At 45.6% G+C, this 21,020-nt stretch overlaps 1 protein-coding gene across 1 annotated transcript in view; it reads right to left on the reverse strand.

Annotated features, from left to right (window-relative positions):
• Nucleotides 1–20,524, reverse strand: part of MDGA2 (MAM domain containing glycosylphosphatidylinositol anchor 2) — a 253,219-nt gene extending 232,695 nt beyond the window's left edge. The window contains 3 exon segments of the mRNA XM_037393857.1: nucleotides 20,081–20,188; nucleotides 20,191–20,213; nucleotides 20,478–20,524. Coding sequence (XP_037249754.1) covers nucleotides 20,081–20,188; nucleotides 20,191–20,213; nucleotides 20,478–20,524 — 178 coding nt within the window.
• Nucleotides 20,525–21,020: the final 496 nt, after the last annotated feature.

The raw sequence follows: 21,020 nt of genomic DNA on the forward strand, positions 1-21,020 counted from the left end.
CTTTTCACCTTCATAATAAAGAACATAATCTAAGGGCAGAATGAAGTAGACAAAGCACCATTTGAATTCTTGGTTATTAATGTTTATGGTGGCCTTCTGATGTTGGTATACCATAAACACATGTTCATAACTTAAATGCTTGGAAATTCATTCACTATAGTTCTGGTTTAAAGGGAAATACAAGACATTTTGTAACTTGTAGCTACTACCACTAGCAGAGAACTCAGCTTGGTGACAAGACCATCAGAGAACTCTGTGAAATTCACATCTAGACTCTTATTTCTCCTCCGGGACAATCTAAATAATACTACTCTTTCTTTTTTTTCCCCAGTGACAGAATAAATTGTTATTGTTGCCATACAGGTACAGTAAATACCTAAAATCCTTACAGTTTTAAAAAAGAAAGGCTGGGATAATCAAACTCACATGATTTAGGAAAGCAATGCTACATTAACAGAGCTGATGACCTGGAGGCCAGTCCTGGGAAGAGAACTGGGTCCAAGGACAAAGTGTCTCCAGTGATGCTCTGCAAAGGTTACTCCCTAGTAAGGCACCATCTGCGTGCTTCTCAGAAGCTGTGGTTGCTAAAAAGGTCTGGAGATATGGGTACCACAGCTAACCATGTGCTCCACGCCGTCCCACCACTCCTCTGAATTACCAACGAACCCAAAAGCCGAGAGATTTTTTTGGTTGTATAAAGCAGAAAATAATCAGATACATGAGCGCTTTTACATTGTCTCTACCTGAAGCTCCTAAAATTGCTCTTGGAATAAAATCTAAGGCGACATTCCTACTCTGAGGGTTATAAACCCAGGAAGATATTTAAGAACGGGCAAGGGTATAGAGAAAAGCCACAGTACTCATTAAAATAAGAGAAACATGCTCAAGAATGCAAGTGATAAACTCAGCAAATTTGCAGTATCAAATAAAAAATCAGGCAAAAGCAATCAACATCTTTAAGACACACATGGGGGACTGAAATTTGATAGCAGATCAATTTTCAACATAAAAGGCAAAGTTAAGGCAGTAATAAAATGGATTAAAAATCATTTTCCAATTGCTCAGCCCAAGATGTTTGTGCAAAACAAAATCCCCACCACCACACACACGCCCGCCCCTACCTACCAAGACATTTCACTAAATCAAAGTCAGCAGTGCCAAAGGACTTTGCCGGGGGTGCTGGTGGTTCCAGCACAGATCCAGGGATGTGAAACCTCCTCCTTGTGCTCCCCAGCAGGCACCAGCTCTGCAGCACAAACCATCACCTGGTAGTGGATGTCCACCACACAGCACTTCCGCACAACCACAACCAATGCATTGTCCTCACAGCATCCAAAGCCATAAAAACCCAACCTTACCCGAAATAACTCTTCTGAGCCTGGTTTTGAAAGCAAAATGCCTTACATGGCTGGTGGTCTTCTCTGCACAACCCTTCAGAGCCCTGTTTTGCCCAGATTCGTTACAACAGAACGCCGGAGCGGTACCAACCCCACCTCCTGGCACCCAGAGGTGATGCCTTCGCCCAGTTTGGGGACAGGAATGTGGCAGGGTGTGAAGAGAAGGACGAAGGTCTGAGGAGCTGCTATTCAACCACAGCACAAGCAGCAGTGGGAAACCAGAAGCCATCAGCTCCCCCGCTCCCAGAACTATATGTCTCCCTCAAGAGCAAAAAGGCATAAAAATGTGTTTCTGTCATTAAGCTCAGAAGACTGGAGTCTAAACAGTGAGAGGGAAAAGTGACTGCTAAACAGGATTTTTCTGCTTTAAATACACTCTTCATAATAGAATAACGTTTCAAAGTGACAAAGCCATCTTGAAACCCAGGCAGTTTAAAATTGATGCTTTTTTTTTTCCTTTTATAACAATCCTTGCAGGTATTACTTCTGCTTTTTGTTCTCTCCATTTCCACCCATTTCACTCCTCTGCAAGACCCCAGGGAGAACCAGCGTTCAAGAGAAACAGCTTTACAGAGCACACCCAAAATGCTATCAGAGACTTACAAGTAAACTGATAAAGCCAGAAGGAAACGTTTCTCTTCTGGCTTCTCAGCAATACAAATCTTGGCTACTTCCTCCAACAGTCATTAGGGGAGATATTTTGGGGCAGACATGCAGCCTTTAAACTGACTGGCAAGTGTCACAAATACACATATCTCTAAATGAGAAAACAGAAGCAGCAGCCGCTGACGCCAGCACGGCTGCACGCGTGGTGAAAATAGAATTGCAACAGAAAGCTATTTCTGTGCAGATGGTGAATGCTACAAGGCAGAGACCTACATACTCTTACTATGGATAAGCCAACAACTGTAAAGAAAAATGCACTTGTTTTCCTTTTGTGCACAAACTAAAAAAAAAACCAACTTTGTTTCCAGAACATGCCTGTACCTCCAAGGGCTCCAGTGCAAAGTTTTGTGGATCATTAATTCCCTGCTCCTGCAGCAGCATGCCTGGCATTGCTTCCCCTCCTCCAGCAAAGCTCAAGTCTGCAGAGGCAGCAGACCCACACCGCGCCGTGCACTCCGACAGTAACCCAGACACGTTTTTGGCCCACCTTTGCTTGAACAAATTAAATCCACTTAACTGAACATCATAAAATGCTGGGTTTAAATGGCTCTTTTTCCACTACATTTTCTTCTGCAAATAGCACCGAGGTTATTGATTTCCTGCAATGCAATATCAGTGTGTTTACTTAAACTAGTTCCCATTTTAAAAACTTCATAAAACGTAATCCAGAAAAATCATGCTGTATTTCAAACACCACTGATAGCAGACTTGGTGCACAAAGAGACTCTGAGAAAAATCCCCTCTAAATATTGAAAACTGATGAGCACTGGCTCTGTCTTTATGTTCGCATTGGACCGTATCAGCACTTCCTACAGAACACCCTGCCTTGCATCCCTCTGAGACTAAAGATGCACACCTGCCTGATTTCCAGACATCTTTCTGAATTAAACCCTAAATCTCAGTGATCCAGTAACATTAGCTGTGCTGCATCTTCATTCCAAAGCAGCCAACACTCCTGCTTGCTGAATTACGCCTTACAATCTCATTGAGCTAAAAATGAGAGTGAGATCCTGAGATTTAGCTTGTTTTAGCTGTGATGACAAAGAAAGGAGATGACATTTTATTTTGCTTAAAAGGTGGGAGAACTGGGAAGGGGGTTAGCTGGGAGAAAAGGGAAAAGATAAGAAATCTTGACAAGAGAGAGTTGGCAGCTCAGCTGAGAAGGCAGCTTGGTATGAAATGCTATCAACAGAACTTAAGGCCAGAAAAGATCAACAGCCACTGAGCACAAGTCACCGATACCGCATCAAGCCCATGTTTTCTTGTAACATGAGAAATCAGAGGCTTTGACTGAAATTATCAAACAGCAACGTTTGATTATTTGGTTTTTTAAAATAACACTTATTTTCTTTCAAATTATAACATATAGTTGTGTTGTATAACCAATAGTCACGAATTATTAACTACCATGATGACATGAAGTCCAGGGCTCTAAACTGATTCATCCATGGGAATTAAATCTATCCATACCTAGTTACCACAGACATGAGATACAACCTTTTGATCAGGTGATTCCAAAACACCGGACATGCAGAGGCTTCGAGGTTAAGCACATCCTACCTATACACTCCAGGTGCTGGCCAGGAGACAGGACATGGGACATCCAGGCTCAGTCAGGATGGAAGTTCCCAGGTTTCTGCTTAAAAGTGCCTGTGACAGACACCAAAAAACACCCCTGTTGCCATGTTTTTGCTTCTGTGTACAGGGGTTTTTCCCCCTTTGTTTCAGAGGATGAAGAATTGGTGAAAATTCAGATGGTGAAAAACTATACAACAATGTCAAGCAACACTGGAAAATGACTGAGTCTCTTCTGCCCTGCACCTGGCACAGTTGAGAACGACGCTGGCAAGACCTTTATTCAGGAAAAAGAAACAGTGTGTGTTTGAATCCTACTGACTCTGAGATTTTAGCTTATTTCCAATTCAGAATCCAATGAGAAGAAAATTTATGAAAAATCCAGTAATCACGAATAGCATCATTCATATCTTATTGAGCTTTCTTGGCATACCTTTAAATGACTCCCACGAATGCCAAGGAAAGGGATCTGGGAACAGTTCCCACATATCAAGAGAATTGCAAATAGACTTTCAGAAAAAAGCAAAAAGAAAAAAACCTGGTTCAGCTTGCAACTAGAAATAAAATGACAGGATTAAGGGACAGGATTAAGGACCTGTAGAGCGAAGGCTAAGGAAATCATCACAACATTAAGCAACGATGAACTGAGATGATATCCAAAGGGAAACAAAGATAATAATAGCTTCAAATCAGGGTATATTTAAAACTGGAAAAGTTAATAGCAGAGGGAAGAGGGCCACAGCCACTGATTCATCGCTGCCTGATATGCAGCAATGATCCATCCCCAAACGCACTTCTGCACTGGGGAGTTTACCGAGGCTGTGGATATCTCACTACATCTCTACTGCATGAGCTTTACCCACTTTTTGCAGTTTGGAAGGAGGTGCAAGGCAAGCTGGTGTGTCAGGAGAAAGGGCATTGCAGGGGCTGGTGATGAGGCTTTAAGGAACCTCCATCCTGCAGCCTCAGCAGGGCAGCACTGCCACTGCGAGCCCGTTCTCGCTGTGTTGAAGTTGCACTGTTGCGTTAAAACAGACAAAAAACCTAACTGGCTTTGAGCTTATGCTCCCTTCTATATTAAAAATTCACAATTATAAAGACAAAATAATTCCCTCCCCAATGAAAAAAAAAAAAAAAAAAAAAAAAAACCACACTTGAATGAACCACTAAAATCCAGCCTGACAGAGGTCAGAAAATCATCGTCAGAGACCAAAGCAAACACAACTACAGCACAGCTTTTTGCTTTAACGTTCATCTTGCTTTTACAGGGAGGCTAAAAATAGAAGAGGCAGCTGAACTAAATTCAGCCCACTAGAAGTTAAATGGCCAGGTCTTCTCCACAAACATACAGCATTAGAGTTCTCAGACAGAAAGGCTTATTTATTTTTTTATTGTGATTTTACTTTCTTTGGCTGTTGTGCAAATTTCCTTGATTTTACGAGAGATTTTTAGTTAATTATGTATTTACCTAGTTAGCATAATTGTCCTCAATTATGTAATTAGTGTTCATATGTGTAATCATTTGAACATGTAATTATATCTAATTACACCATTAAAACGTGCAAGTCATAAATATCTTTATCATTTTGATTGATAGACATATGAGGAAGAAAAAAAAATCTCACTTGTTATTTTTATCTCGTGGATCATGAAATCTGCAAGAGTAAGAGGATTCAGCCTATAATGTTGCTGTAATTATTTATAAGGACCTATCAAGACTATACCAAGGTTATACCTTTCAAGCAGAGGTAGAACAAGTCAAAGCACTCAAAACTAAGGAGCAGAGTCACCCAGTGCAGCAAGATTTTTCTGTAAAAACACACTAATAAGAATAATCTCAAAATACTTATTGTTTAGTGTCTAGTTATGCTCTTGACTTTAAAAAGAATAACAGCCTACAAAAAAAAAAGGGGGGGGGGGGGAGGAACTCACACAAGTTGTTCCTGTTTGTTCTGATGGAAGATGCTGCTGTACCCTAGGAAAGGATTATAAAGCTGCTTGTAATTTTTAGCTACCTCTAAGACAACCAGCTTAGCCACACTTATCAGGACAGCAACATTTCTCAGTTCTGTTTAGCTTTATTTCAGCAGCTGTGCTGTGCAACTTGTACTACAGTACCAGAGCAAATACCTTGCGCGTACCACATGAATTAGGACAGCGATAGCCGAGTCTCCTTTTTAATTGCTTTTGGCTGGGAAGGCAAACATTTACACACAGATTAAATAGTTAAGCTCATTTAAAGTTCAACTTCTCCTCTTCAGGTTCAGTTTTCTTGCCTTCACTAACATACAGAACAGCCTATCAAAAAAAAAAACCAAAACCAAACAAAAAAATCCCCACATTTGCCTACGCTGACTCCAAAAGTTGGGGCTGGGGGGGTGAAGGGGGAAGCCTAACACAACTGACATAACAAGAGCTCTTCAGCACCACTTGGGAGTAAGCCTCAATTACAGAGCATCCTTCAGCAGAAGGCATATGGTTTTTCCAGCCTGATAAGCTCCACTCGTGCTCTGCAGAGCATCCAGATACCAGTGCACAGGTGGATGACAGCACAAATAAACCCAGTACTTCCCAAAACAGCCCCTGCCAACTGCCCGAGGTGCAGGAGAGCTCAGCCTAGGATATCACTATCTACAAGAACAGCAGTGCAGAGGATAAAAACCACGCAGAAAGGAACATAGAGGGGCTGTTTAACGATCATACCAGAAACAACCTAATTTGGTCAGACTCTATCAATATCAGACACCTCAGGTGGATAAGGTTTTGTAAGCAGCATTCCTTTCTTTAAATTTCAAAAGCAACAATCTCAAGAGCCTGCCTCAGTAATTCACAGAATCACAGAAAGGTTTGGGTTGGAAGAGACCATAAAGATCACCCAGTTCCCACCCCCTGCCATGGGACATCCCCCCCCAGCCCAGGCTGCTCCCAGCCCCATCCAGCCTGGCCTTGGGCACTGCCAGGGATGGGGCACCCACAGCTGCTCTGGGCAGCCTGGGCCAGCGCCTCGCCGCCCTCACGGGGAACAATTTCTTCCCAATATCTCATCTACATCTCCCCTCTTTCAGTTTAAAGCCGTTCCCCCTTGTCCTGTCACTCCATGGCCCTGTAAGAAGCCCCCCCCAGCTTCCCTGTCGGCCCCTTTGGGCACTGGCAGGTGCTGTCAGGTCCCCCCGCAGCCTTCTCTTCTCCAGGCTGAACAGCCCCAGCTCTCCCAGCCTGTCTCCACAGCAGAGGGGCTCCAGCCCCCTGAGCATCCTCGTGGCCTCCTCTGGGCTCACTCCAACAGCCACCTGGAACCAGGAGAATCACCAAGATACAACTAGTCAAATTATTCAGAATAAAACAAATATTCATTGATAAAAATAAATGACGTTTAGAAGCACACAAAGGTAACTTTTCAAACACCTCTTATGCTGGAGGCCCCAGAGCTGGATGCAGCGCTGCCCGGGGGTCTCACCAGAGCAGAGCAGAGGGGCAGAGCCCCCTCCCTCACCTGCTGGCCACGCGGCTGGTGCTGCAGCCCAGGGTACGCTTGGCTTTCTGGGTGGCCAGCACACATCACTGGGCTTCTTGTCAAGCAGCCCCACCAAGTCCTTCTCCTCAGGGCTGCTCTCAATCCGTTCCCTGCCCAGCCTGTGCTTGTGCTCCGGATTGCCCCAACCCACGTGCAGGGCCTGGCACTTGGCCTTGCTGAACGCCATGAGGTGTGCACAGCCCACCTGTCGGGGTCCCTCTGGACGCACCCCTTCCCTCCAGCGTGTCAACCGCACCACGCGGCCTGGTGGCACTGGCAAGCTTGCTGAAGCTGCCCTCAATCCACGCCACAGACAGTGCAGGGGATAGTTCCTGGTCCTCAGGTGCCACCAAGCTACTGCTGTGACAGTGCTGTCTTCCCAACCATATGCAGATATGTGGAAAACAAGATACCAAGGTCACTGCACACAGAACCACAGTATGTTAACAGAACCATCTTCCCTCCGCTCCCTGCATTTAGTGGGATGTAAGAAAAAGGCTCTGAAGTACAGCCAAGCATTAATGTTCAACGACTGAACTGCCAGTCATGGAAGTACACACTGGTGTTAAATAAATCTCCCCTTGATGGGCATCAGCATTAGAGACAAACTCTGGAATCAAGCGTAGGAGACACCAGCATCAAGTTTGTAGTCCTATCACACATCCTCAGAGGCACTAACATACGGTTGGACTTTGGGATCTGACGTATCTCATTTTTAGAGAAGAACTCAAATGGGCTGCAAACCCAAAGTGTTTTCTAGCCACAAACACTTCTTGCTGCTAGGGGAATACATACGAGGAGCTCACTGCCCTGAGGTTTTACTTGCAGATGTAGGAGAACATGTCCTTCACTATGTCCACAGCAATGGGAACGATTCCTATTTTACTCCACAAAAACCATCTTCAAGTGTTTCTTTAGGAGATATCTTTTTGCAGACCAGGTACCAGAATGTACTGCTGCTTCAGCCACAGCAGATCTGCATGTGCTGCTAGTTTCCCTGGGTTACTAAATTATCTCTTTACTCACCAAAGACATTCTTTGTCAGCGAGAAAGACCTCATAGCAACAGACCTCATTCCAAAGCCACCCACCTCATTTTTGCTTATGAGACTGGTATGTTCAACAGTCACGGAAAACCAGCTACTTCTGCAGCATCCCAGAGCCGCCGCTCCCTCCTTTCAGCCCACAGCCTACCTTTAAAGTGCCGTCAAGGAAAAGGAAGACAAAAGCTGACAATATCAGGGAGAAACTAAAGACTGCAGAGCACAGTTTGGGGGGAAGATCCAGAGGAAGGGGAGAAGACAGATGCAATCCCTTCAGAGGACAAGTGTCCACATTTCAGCAAAACCAGACAATTTTGCTTTTTACCGATCGTGTTCTGTGTTCATTGGAAACTTTCTGCAGGGGATTTCAGGCAGCTTTTAAGCTTCCACAAGCATCAATATGAAACTGGTATGGTAAAAATCACCAATCTGGATGTCATTTCCAACTCCACGTGATTCTCTGATAGTCTCATTTCGGTGATTGCTGATGCTTTAACAAGCCTGGGCTCAATATGCTCAACTAAGAGAGTGCGACTGAAATATACACTTCACTTGCCGTGATGCTGCATTTATCTTGATTTAAGCTGACCTCTTTCCCCCACCACTTCCAAGCCCTATTTAGAAACCTGCAACATATTTCTTGTCGAGAGACAGCAGCCACCTGGAACCAGGAGAATCACCAAGATACAACTGGTCAAATTATTCGGAATAAAACAAGCAAGGAATTTCTTTATCAGCTTGCAAACCACGTGTCTTTTAATCCAGCTTCCTGCAGATGATAGGGTGAATGGCTTTACATTCCTTTCTGTGGCACATTCACAAAATATTCAGTGGGACTACATGCTCCGTGCAGTGTACGGCTGAGTTACCATATCAAAATGATGTTGTTCAAGACAAGATTACATTTTAATAGTTACAGAGGGAACAAGATTGTTGCCATCCTGAAGATGGAAGTGCTCAGGGGACCCCAGCAAGGAAGGGCACCAGCTGTCCTCATGCTGACCACAGCACCCAGCTCAGGGTCCCAGTGAAAGCCTGTGTGCCCCAGGGGCAGACAGACCAGCAAGGACGCTGGCCCTTCCTCACCCCTGCTTCCCTACAAGTCCTGTGCTCCACAGCAGGGGGGAGAAGAGGCTATGTAACTGCCACCTGACAAAGACAACTCCACCAAGTCCTCATATTAATTACAACTTAACTCTGAGTTTTTACCATTAGATTGCTATTAGGCAAGGACTTCAGGTCCAAAAGAGATTTTAGGGGAAAAATGTCTTCCTTAGGGGTTTGTGTTTTCTCCTGGGTTGCTTTTTGGGAAGCCTAAATTCTTATAACCTTCACCATCAATGCCATGTTCAACACAAATTTCTGGGTCTCAGCAACTCTGGACCTGTCTCCTTCCTCACTTGTTTCACCATCTCTGCTTGCTCTTACTTCAACGCTCCCAGAGTCATCCTCGGGAAAGCTTCCCTCCCACGGCTGAGGCTACCTAAGATTTAGCATTGACACATTATACAGAAGCATTGAGACAAAAATATATTTGTCGACAATATCAATAAATGAAGTTTAGAAGCACGCAAAGGTAACTTTTCAAACACCCGTGGTACATCGGGATATCACAGACCATGGCAAAAGCCCGTCTGTGAGTGTTTGGAGCTGACGCGCACCACACTGAGCTGCACTTCACCTCTCCTTCCAGCTCCGTAAAGCACGCTCCTTGCCAAGCAGCCAGGTACCTCCATCATCAGACACATGTAACTGTGGCACATTATAGGCACACCTTCACTATTTACATTGCATACCATCTTAATTACTCAGTGTGATTAATGTAGCCTCCTCTAACGCTTCAGAACAGAATCCTATCTTCACCTTATTAGCGCGCACGCAAAGAAAGAATTAACATTTTCTGGCACTCCAGCCATTGAAATATAAAAAGCAGCATTTCAGAAAAACAAAACAAAAACCCCACGTGATAGCCTCTTTGATCAGCTGCAAGTGAAACATAAAAGGCTCCTCTGAGGTAAAGTGGATGCTACATTTTCTATTTTAATTGATAGGAATTCTTATTAACTGCTGATGTGGTCAAAGAACGCAATTTGTGGGGAGGGGGGTTACTTACACTGGAACAGCTGTTTTCCTATTGCATTCTGCATATCCTTATTACAGTAATTGTACTCGTTAGGCAAATTGATGATGATTTCATATGACACTCCTCAGTTCATGGGAAGACTTTACAAATGTTCAGTGAACACCTGACAAAATCCAGCCTGACTCACGACTAAATTAGCCTGCATTTTATGCTGAAAAAAAACCTCATAAACGTTTGAGTCAATAAAGCCCACATTTAGCTATGAAGGGCATGTGTCTTCATTGTTTTTCAGCATTAAAAGTAATAAGCAATTAAACTTCACATGCCATTTTTGCTGTTGAGGCTATGAACAGTTTATTTGATGTTTTCTTCCTAAAGTACAGGCATCTGAACTCACACCTTCTGTAGAGCACTGCAGATACATTCAGTGCCCACTACAAGCCTCCTCTGCTCTGTTTGACAAGTGAAGTAAGTGTTAAATGTGAAAAAAGTCTGGGACAGAAATCACAGCACCCACAGCCAGGGACAGCACTGAAAGACAAGCCAGTAAGTCACTCCTGGAGTTACACCAGGCTTCTTGGGACTGAGACCCTTGTGTATCCCAGAACATCACAAACTGAGCGTATGACACACTCTAACCCATGTTGCTTTGTGTAAAGACCCCACAGACATGCTGGGACCCACCAAAAGCCTATTTACTTCTAGAAGTTTGGTTTACTTCTGCCACTCATATGAGATGGGGGGTGGGTGGAATTCCAATAAGCAAGGAATGGTCTTACTCAACTTTTTGTTTCCTTCCCTGCTGTTGCTTCTGAATGCAAACTTAGAATACTGAGCAAAAGCTGCTGATGACCTGGGCTACACTGACCTCTGGGTCTCAGCACCAGGGGTTTGCCCTGATAAGGGCAAATGTGCTAGTCCTTTATCTACCCGTATGTTCTTCCTGTTGATCCTCCTCCCAAATTTGAAAGCTTTGCTCCTTTCTGCTTCTCCAGAAAGGCTCTGCATTTGTTTGGGGAACACAGACACCCCATCACACAGGAAGGTGCTGGCCAATGTCTCAGCAGGGGACTCATCCATCTCACCTAATTCTTACTATTAGGTTCAGCATGCTTGCTTTGGAAGGAAAAAAAACAATCCCAACAAATTAAATGCAAGGCACCATGAGGCTTTCCCCCACTGTGCTATCACTGCTTTCCTGCCTTGCCTATTGCTTCTTTCACTGCCCATTCAAGCCCCATTGTATCACTCAGCACTATGTGATAATTAAAATCAACGAATTCCTTCTTCTACAGTATAAATCTGCAATACAAACCCTGTGCCACACACTGTGGACAATAGCTGCAACAACGCAGGTGCAAAATGGGTCAGCCCTGCTAACTCTGGCTGGACCCAATGTGGCTTGCCCAGGTCAGCCCAGGCACCTCTGGGGACTAAAGCACCAACCCTATGCTGAGAACATCTCCTGCCAGCCACCACCTCCGTTTCTGCAGGGCAGGCGCTGTGCCCAGCACCTCGCTACTCTGACCAAGCTGGCACACAGCGTGAGTCAGCTCAGCATCCCCGACAGTGCCCCCCTGCCATGGGAGAACATCTGTGCCACTTGGACCACCCCCGCTGGCCACCCAAACTGCCAGCAGGCGGGCTGCAGGTCCCCAGGGCCACACACATCCCAGAGGAGCAGCAGTCCTGGCTCCGCTCAGGGTGTGCAACCACCAAGCCTGGGAAGCAGAAGGGATCTCCTAGCAGGCTCTCAGCTGCAAGGGGACTAGCTACTTGTTGACAGAGTGGCCATCAGCACAGCACTCCACTCCTACAAGTGGAAAGAAAACAGCAAAACAGAGGCAGGGAGAAAATTTTGGGTCTTCCAAAAGCAGATCCTCCCATGCATTACTTCCTGGGAGAGCCAAGCTATCTGCCACTCTCTTCACACACAACCAACAGTAAGTGCACATCTTAGCCCCTTGATTTCAAGGGGATAAAATAATATAGTCCGATAGCGCTGCAGAGGAGAAGGATGTCAGGAGGATGTGAGGAGGTGGAATCTGCTATGGTTCTGCAAAAAAAAGAAAAAGCCTCGTTGTTCACAAGGGCATGTTGCAACCCCAAAATAGTCACAACCCCAGAGCTTGCTGAGGGCAGAGGGCACACAACTCTCAGATGGCTAGACTACATGTGTAGTCTCCTGGAGCTTGGTCAGGGCAGGGGGGCAAATGTGGGGACCACATCACCAGCATCGGCCCATGCTGGTGGGGACAGAGAACACTCCCACAGCTGGCCCCTTGCCAGCCTACAGCCACAGTGAAGCAACTGGACAAGGACTTGGGCATCACCCTCCCTCCATTCAGCATATTTTGCATCTCAGAACGTTCGTGACAGGATAACATCACCCAAGGTGTGACCGCACACAGAAGCGAAAGACACAGGGAAAAAAACACCCAGATAAAAAAAGCAAAAACAAAACAACAAAAAAAAAATAATGCAGGACAAACAAGGCCTTTGGCGGACAACCAGGAATACAAAATCCCAGCCAGTCCCTGCTCTTTCAGAAGATGCTGCTTCCTCTGTCCCCATGGTCCAAACATTGGTCCAAACCAAGGTCGTCACCTTGGTACAGCCACAGTCGTTGCTGCCATGGGCTGGATGCCCCCCCCCCAGCACAGACTGGAGCTGCCAAGGGTAAGCTGCATCCCTCTGTAGGCTGTGCAGGAGAGCCTCACGACTGCAAATAAAACGTCACCTATCAGCTACATAAAGCAGCAAATGACTGACTTGTGTCACAGGGATAAGTACATCCTTAGACATCTCTTGTTGAGCCGACAGGCAGGTACAGCACAACAGTTGGTTCCTGGGCTGGGGTCTGGAAAATGGATGGGTCTGAAGGGTGACACTGCAGCCCCTTGCCCTGATGGACTGGCAGCCAGCCCCAGCGATCCAACATGGACCACCAGAGACAGAGAAGGACTCGTCACGCAGCCCTCACCCCCAAACAGCAAGGGGCTTCACAGAATTTTGTTCAAAAATCCAAACCAACCTCTGGGCAAAATCCTGAAAGCAGTAATTTATGAAAAAAGGGCTGCATTTGCCCACCCACCATTAGCCTCACCTGAGTATGGATGTGGCATTTTAAAAACTTAATCAAGGAAAATTAGTTTCTATGGCAACTAATGGCACATTTAATAGATCAAGTGATGAGTGCTGTGTATAAGAATGCTGCAAATTATGAACAGCAGCGATATATCAAGTGCTACACAATCACTCCACGGGCTACAAGTAGACTTGCAATCATGTGTTGGGGTGCTCAGAGCTTTCTGTATAATTAGGAGTGAGGCTAAGTTTTGGGGAACAACAGTGTGCAAGTGTTTGTAATTCTCTTCCCTGGCAATAATTACCGTAGCCTTCCGTTATTCTCCCCGAAGGCCTTATTGACATCGATTAGACCCCAACACATTTTTGAACAAGTTTCAAACCAGTTTTCAGCTTGCGAGTGCAACCACCACTCTGAATACCTGGGGTTTCCCTACCTCTACCTGCCTGTAACTAACTGTAGGGAGAATTTTGTGGCACGTGGTGGGAAGCCAGTAAGAGAAAATCTGAAGACACGTTTTCAAAGAGAGGCCCCTATAGAGCAGCATCATTTCAGCATGACTTGGAGCAGATCACAAAGAGGCACATGCAAGTCATCAGCCTGTTACAGAACTACATCAATTGATCGCAAAGTTAAAAGCAATGCCTGGAAAGACAAAAAGGCATAAATGTGCACTTTGGTAAAGCACGCAGGAGCACTGACATGATAAAGAGAAAAAAAAAAGGAAACATTCACTCCCTCTCCCAGACTTCCACTGGCAGCAGATATCTACTGTGGGCAGCCTCAAGTCATGCAGGGTGTCACGAGAAGCCTAAGGAGGCAGCAAATGGCCTGGCACCACAGCATGCACACCCACACCAGCCCCACCGGCTTCGTTTCCTTACAGCCATCAGTGTCCCCTTAGGAGAGGAGCCCCATGAGCATCACTTTCTCTTTGCCTTTTCCAATCTGTGAAAGAAGGAGAAGAAAACACAGGTCCCACCTAGCGTGGTCTGATTCCCCACTGCTACAGTCCTCCTGCTACACTCCCTCATGCCAATGGGGATAATAATAACAATAATAATGAATATGGTAACACCAAACCATAGCAGGCCCGTGGCACAAGCAGAAGGGGCTTGCCCAGGGCAAGGTGAAAGCCCTCTCACGCAGAAAGGCGCACTCGCTCCAGGGGTCTCAAGCCCTGTCCTCTTCCCCACGGAGTTTTCAGAGCTAGAAGCACGCCCTGGCAGGCATTAATGTCTAGGCACACTTACATGTAAATGTGTCCTAGCTACAAAACCTGGATATTCAGGAGACACCTTGCAAACCAGAGGAGAAAGATAGATCTGCAGAGACTGTTTTTCCTCTCTTTATATCCCAGGGGAACTTTTAATGTGGTAGAAAGGAAAACCAGACAGACACTGTGCTGGTAACAACAGTCCTACAGCACAGGAGGCTGCGACAGAGCATCAGCAAGGTCTCCTCTCCTTGGCGATGGCCCATGGGATGCAGAAGGTTGAGGAGAAAGGTGCTTGGCGTGGCAGAGCACACAGAAGAGCCTTTGGAGACTCCCCGAGGACCATCTCTACTCTCTGAGCAGCGGTTTGAGGCGGACTCACAGGCACCTCTCAGCCAGAGTCACTGGGCATTTTTAAGGCTGACAGGAAGGCAACGACTGGACAAACATCAGACAAGAAGACCTGATGTCTTCTACAGCCAGCCAGAGGGCTCAGCTGGGTCCTCCTCTAGGCTCAGCTTCTTAAACTGACCCATCCTGTAGTGCTGGCATCTCCTCCAGCCCATCGCCAGGTCTGACACATGCCTATCTGCCACCTGGCTGAAGCCTTCAGAGGACTCAGAGGAGGAAACGTCAGGAGATTTTCTTGGACTAACCATTAGATACTTGGCTTCCAAACTGCCTCTCAATAGCTGTGGAGACCTACTGTGAGCTTAGGAGAGCAGGTAAATGCAGCTAATTAGCCCCAAAACCAAGAAAAAAATTCTTTCTTGAGTGCATGATTTTAAAGAGATTTTAATTTTGTAGATGTAATTACCTGTAGCTCCAAACCCCAGCTATTCAGGCACTCAATTACCAAACTCAGCTTGCAAATGACGAGACGAACTTTCTGCTTTAACATTCAATGCTCTTAAATGCTGTTCCCAAAACTGAAGGCTTGCAGAAGGTACTTCCACAGTTTCGCTTTAAGGACACGAAATAAAACTCGTTACTCACGCTAGCCTTACATATTGAATGATCTTTTTACTTGAGCACTGCTGCCCAGCTTCCCTACTTCACTGAGCACGAACAGAAGCAAATGCTCCGTTACTGAAGCAGCACATTTGAGAAGACTGAAGCCCATGCTTACCTCTTGCCTCCATGCAGGGGGACCACACATGTTTATGGGTGGAACCTGGCAACCTCTGCTTCACTGTAATGCCATCACCTGCGATGGCCAAAGCAAAGGCAATTAGCAGAGAAACCAGGCAAGAGAACAGCACATGCAAAGAGCAACTTGCTGTTGGTATCCCTGCAGAGGTGCACCACTTCCCTGCTAACATCCTCACCCCCTGCATCAGCCACTGCCACCCTAGTGTGGCACTTCTGCTCCAAAATACTTCCAGCAGCCTTTATTTATTTAGGAACTTAATTCCTAATAGTCCCTTGTCCAGTTGCTTGCTGAAGTGTAAGGAGTGGCACAGGACAGTGGCTGGCCAAGACCTGAGTTTACTGCAAGAAACAGGGGATGCACGTATATCCCAGGCTCACACTTTAAAGAAGAATAATAAAACAGGCTATGGCAATTCATTAATCCAAATCACCTGGTAAAACCCTGTGTCCTGGTTTCAGCTGGGATGGAGTTAATTTAGCTCCGAGCAGCTGGAGCAGCGCTGTGGTGTGGATGTGGTGTGAGAGCAAGGCTGACAGCACACGGTGGGTTTGGTTGTTGCTGGGTGATGTCTGTACTAAATCAAGGGGGTTTTGGTTTCTCAGGCCCTGCCGGTGAGAGGGCTGGGGAGGCACAAGGAACTGGGAAGGGACAGAGCCAGGACAGCTGACCCGAACTAGCCAAAGGGTTATCCCTTTGTAAGGGGGATGAACATAGACGGGGGATTTTATAAATGCCTAGTCCAGGGTTGCTTACTTCTTACAGTGTTTAAAACAAAAGGGGTTTCTATGTATATCAATATAATGGAAAAAGTTTGAGAAACACATGTAAGTTGAAAAGTATTTGTAAAATAGATACATAATTACGTATTTTCTAAACTCACTTCCCAGGGTCTGATAAAATAACATTTTGAAAATAATTTCAATACAATTTGCAAACTGAATATGATAACCTTCTGTGCAAAAATCAGTGAAAAATTGAAGTACTGAAAATACTGGCAATTACAACAAAATGTGGATGGAAGTCTCGTGCAGAAAAAGATAAAATAAAAATATATTTTCAACACTTTCATCTGCAAGAATAGGAAGCATCTTGCCAGATACTTCCTCTCAAACCCATCTCATATGAAGGCTGTCTGAACATGAGAATCCAACAGTAATATATTGTCCAGTTTCATATATAAATTCTGCACATATAAAAAAGGAAGGCTTAAAAATAAATGCCTTATCTCCCCTTATGCCAGCCATTGCCTCCTCGTCACAACAGAAACATACTGCAGACCTCCCCCTAAAGAACCAAGACCTTAAAGCAGAATGTATTCCACAAGCAAAATAAATAAAAATCTTGGGCTATCTGTATTTAAAATACCCAAGAGCAATTATTGGCAGGCAAGAGTAGTTCTCTGACAGCTGGAAAGGGTGAGCACCCGCTTGTGGATTTTACATCCACCCTGATCTCCTGCCTGACCTCAATCGCTGCTTTTCCCCAGCAGCCCCGCTGACAAAAGCAACACAAACACTGGTGAGATTCATGGCAGTCCTGTTAGAGAGAAACCAAATTTCACGGGAACCAGTCCAAGGGGCTGCAGCTCCCACAGCGCTGCATGCTGAAGTTTAAGTACGGCAATGCAAAAAGCTACGGCGTCTTAAGCCCCCGCCCCCACCCCCCCGCGGCCATTTTTTTTTTATTTTTTTTTTCCTTTCTGGAGCACTAAAATTGAATGGAAATTTAATAAGAAGGTCATAAAAAGGCTAATGTTCAAATGCAGCCCTGCCAAGCCTCCTGTATTTCACTGCAGAATCACCCATCTGAGACTACCAAAACTATCCCCCTGCTCTCAGGCAATTAATCTGCAAAAAATATTGCGAGTCTCAGAGAGCTGTAACGTGAGAGAGAGAGAGCAGACCCAGGTGCTGCCTGACAAAGAAAATCTATAAACAGGTAAAACGAAGATAAATCAATTTTCCATCCTGAATCCCAGATGAGAAAATCGAGATTTTTATGAAAAAAGCAGCAGCATGGTTGCTTTCTTGTAAGACATTTTTGTTGAACAGCTTTGGGGTTTTTTTTGATTCAGCAGCATCATAAGCTTTGTTACTGCTTGAGACGGCGCCTTTCCTAACTGGTCCAAAGCATTGCCTGACAGGTAACAGCCCCACTTGCTCTGAAGCTGCCTCTCAGGCAGGTTTGAGAGGGACCTTCGATTTCAGCTGCACAAACCTCGCAGGCTGCTGGTCAGCTTTGCTGGAGCAGATGGAGATGGTCCAAGAAAGAAACATCTTCAAGGAAGCTCACTGGAAGTGTCAGTCTACCTTTATCCTGCTCTTTTCTGCCTGCGCATGAACGTGCTATTTGCCTCCACCCAAACAGACAGCATGCCAAAAAGGCTGCACATCCAGAGCCAGTTGCTTTGGATCTTAAAAAGAGGTTAAATAAGCCTGGAGAAGAAAAGTTTGGGAAGGCAGAATGAATCCAACGTCACTAACAGACACCAAGAGACATGGACTTGTTTCAGAGAGGCAGCCAGCCTGGGGCAGATCCCATCGCCCCCCCGCTGAAGAGCACCTTCTGCCATAACAAACCCCCTAGCAAGCAGCAGCATGTCCTCAAGGTGGGACGTGCTCCCTTTCTGCTTTCATTAAAATGTTATTATCAGCTTTCTGCGAACGAGGTGTGTTATCCATGCAGGTCTCTCTTTCGGCTCTTCCAACCAGCAGCCGCCAGCATTTTCCCAGCATCTCCCCTGACAACATTCGACAAGCCACCGATCCCCCATCGCATGAGCACCATCGGAGCATAGAGGACAATCAGCAATGGGGGAGGATACAATAGCAGGGCAATAAATACTTTTCATACCTTGTGAGGCACTGAATATTAAACTTCAGAGTACCAACCTGATTTTAAAACATCACTGTTCTTATGGGGTGTTATCAAAACAAATCAAATCCGGATACTTCACCCAGTCTGGGGTTTTTTAGACCCTCTTTATTGTTACCCTTCACCTGGCAAAGGTTAGATAGAGATCACTTAATCTAGCAACCATTTAATCTAAGAAAAATGGCTTGTTCTACAACATGGCTTTAAACTGTGACTGCAGCTGGAAGAGTGCAACTACGTGCAGTTACAGTAGAGTTTTCTAAGAGATGGCCTGACCTACACCTTCCCTGGCACCAGCACAGGATAAACTTCAACTCCTTTATTTTAAAATCTTCTCATTAAATTGGAAACCGCTATGGAATAAATGGCACATCTCTCTTTCCTGGAGGAACATCACTCATCTGCAGACTTGAGGTCTCCCAGTGAACCTCCCTTCCCCAGCTGCACTTCACAGGTCCCACCTGTCCCACATGATTGCAGGAGAGAGGTGACTCATTCACCACCTTGCAAAGAAAATCCTTACTAGGTATTGTAGCGTTCAAAATCACATACAAACGCATGCACTGTGAAACGTGGTACTCTCAGCTAATTGCAGGTGCATTCTCAGCTCTCGTATCTCAGCTTGTTTCCCAGCAGAGCAAGGTGAGGGGACACAGCAGAAGTGCAAGTGGCCATGTCCACATTAAGGGAACAGAGAGCGGGTTTGGTTCAAGAGCAACCGAAAAGGTGGAATGGAACAAACAGCACAGATCGGGAAATAAAGCATTACACCCTGCACGGGTCTTAAGAGGCCCTGATCTAAAATAACCTATTAATGGGGTACCCTGGGCAAAGGGGCGTGGGGACACACACACACCAGGGCAGCTGTAGCACAACTGACAAGACTCTTTGGCTTTGAATGGGATGCTATAAAATAGAGTTAAGGTCTCTGAAAAGGTAATTTATTTCTGTTTAACTTTTGTCTTCTATGGGGCTGCGGTGCTGAGGTTCCAATGATGTCCAAGACTCAGCGCACACAGCAAGACTCCCCCGAGCTTTCCTGTGCCCCTCTCCAGCTGTTCACTCTCGTGCTTACTGTCTACCTTCAGTCATCCCTGTCCTCATATTTGTTTTTCCTTTCCTTCTACCCAGCTTTCACGGATTCAAACACTCACTATCAGGACCCCGTGTTTAAAGTTGGTTATAGACTTGGTGATTTTAAATACCAAGTCTAGCCAGTCATTCAAAGAAGTTAAAAACTCTTCCTGCTGGTTGTTTCTTCTGCAACTTGGTAATACAAAACCATCAGCCTGGGCAAATCCCCCATCCCCCAGGTCCTGTCGCATTGATTTCTAACTTCCTACCACCGCTGCACCCATTCTAGACCTAGTGGAAGATGAAAAACAGCTTGCACAGGCTCAGAGACAGAGCTGAGGAAAGGTGCAGTGACCAGAGGCAGGGCTGCCACCGGGCCACAGCGGGGGGCTCACTGTGGCGAGGATGGCCGGTGACCAGGCAGGTCAGCTCCAGCGTCTCACCCTCACGGATGGTGTAGACCCTCTCCGAGTAGCGCTCCTCCTCGATGTTGCACGCCAGCCCGAGTGCACGATCCGCACGGTGGGGGGCCTGCAAGACCCAGAGAGAGAAACAGGTGAGCATCATCGCCTGCACCCCGGCACTTGCTCAGAGCCATTCCCTACCCTGCAGCAGCATGGGACCCCTGCCTCCCCCTAACTGGGAGGACCGAGGCTGGAGATGAGCATTTTTCACTGTGGAAAAAACTCTTTCTGCTTAATCAGCACACACGTATTCGGCAGCAAGAAGAGGTTCCCACGGTATTTATGAATACCCTCAGCAATCCCCTGAATGAACCTGCACAGACTCATTTACATTCCAGTTATTTTTGTTTTCAAATTCCAAATGAACTCTGCATTCATGCTCTTTTTTTATTATATATCTCTCTAAATGTATTATCGCACTCATAATGTTAATGAGAAGCCTTAATTAAACACTAAAATTAAGCATGAAGAAAGAGAGGGACTGATGCTGCTTCCTTCAAAGTCGATACCAAAAATCCCATTGCTGTCAGAGGGATCAGGCTTTGGGGTGGAGGTTAAGTTCAAGCAGAACCTTTACTTTAATTTTCTTGTATATGCAACCTGAACTCGGGAAGTTACCCTGTTTTACATGTAGTACCTGTAGGAAAATGGCAATGTCGTTGCTAATACAGCAGGTAAAAATTACAACCCTGTTTTGGCAGGTTTCCAGAGCACATTCCTGGTGCTAGGATTTTCTTTATTTCTGAACCATGAAATTCACGAGTACTAAAACTTCCAGAGCACGGATCGATAGGATAAGAAAGTTGAGTTACATTCCTACTACCAAATAAAGTAACATAAACTAAACAGCAGAAGAGACAAAATTTAATTCTAG

The sequence above is a fragment of the Falco rusticolus genome, chromosome 7, assembly GCF_015220075.1.
Source record: "Falco rusticolus isolate bFalRus1 chromosome 7, bFalRus1.pri, whole genome shotgun sequence".
NCBI lineage: Eukaryota > Metazoa > Chordata > Aves > Falconiformes > Falconidae > Falco > Falco rusticolus.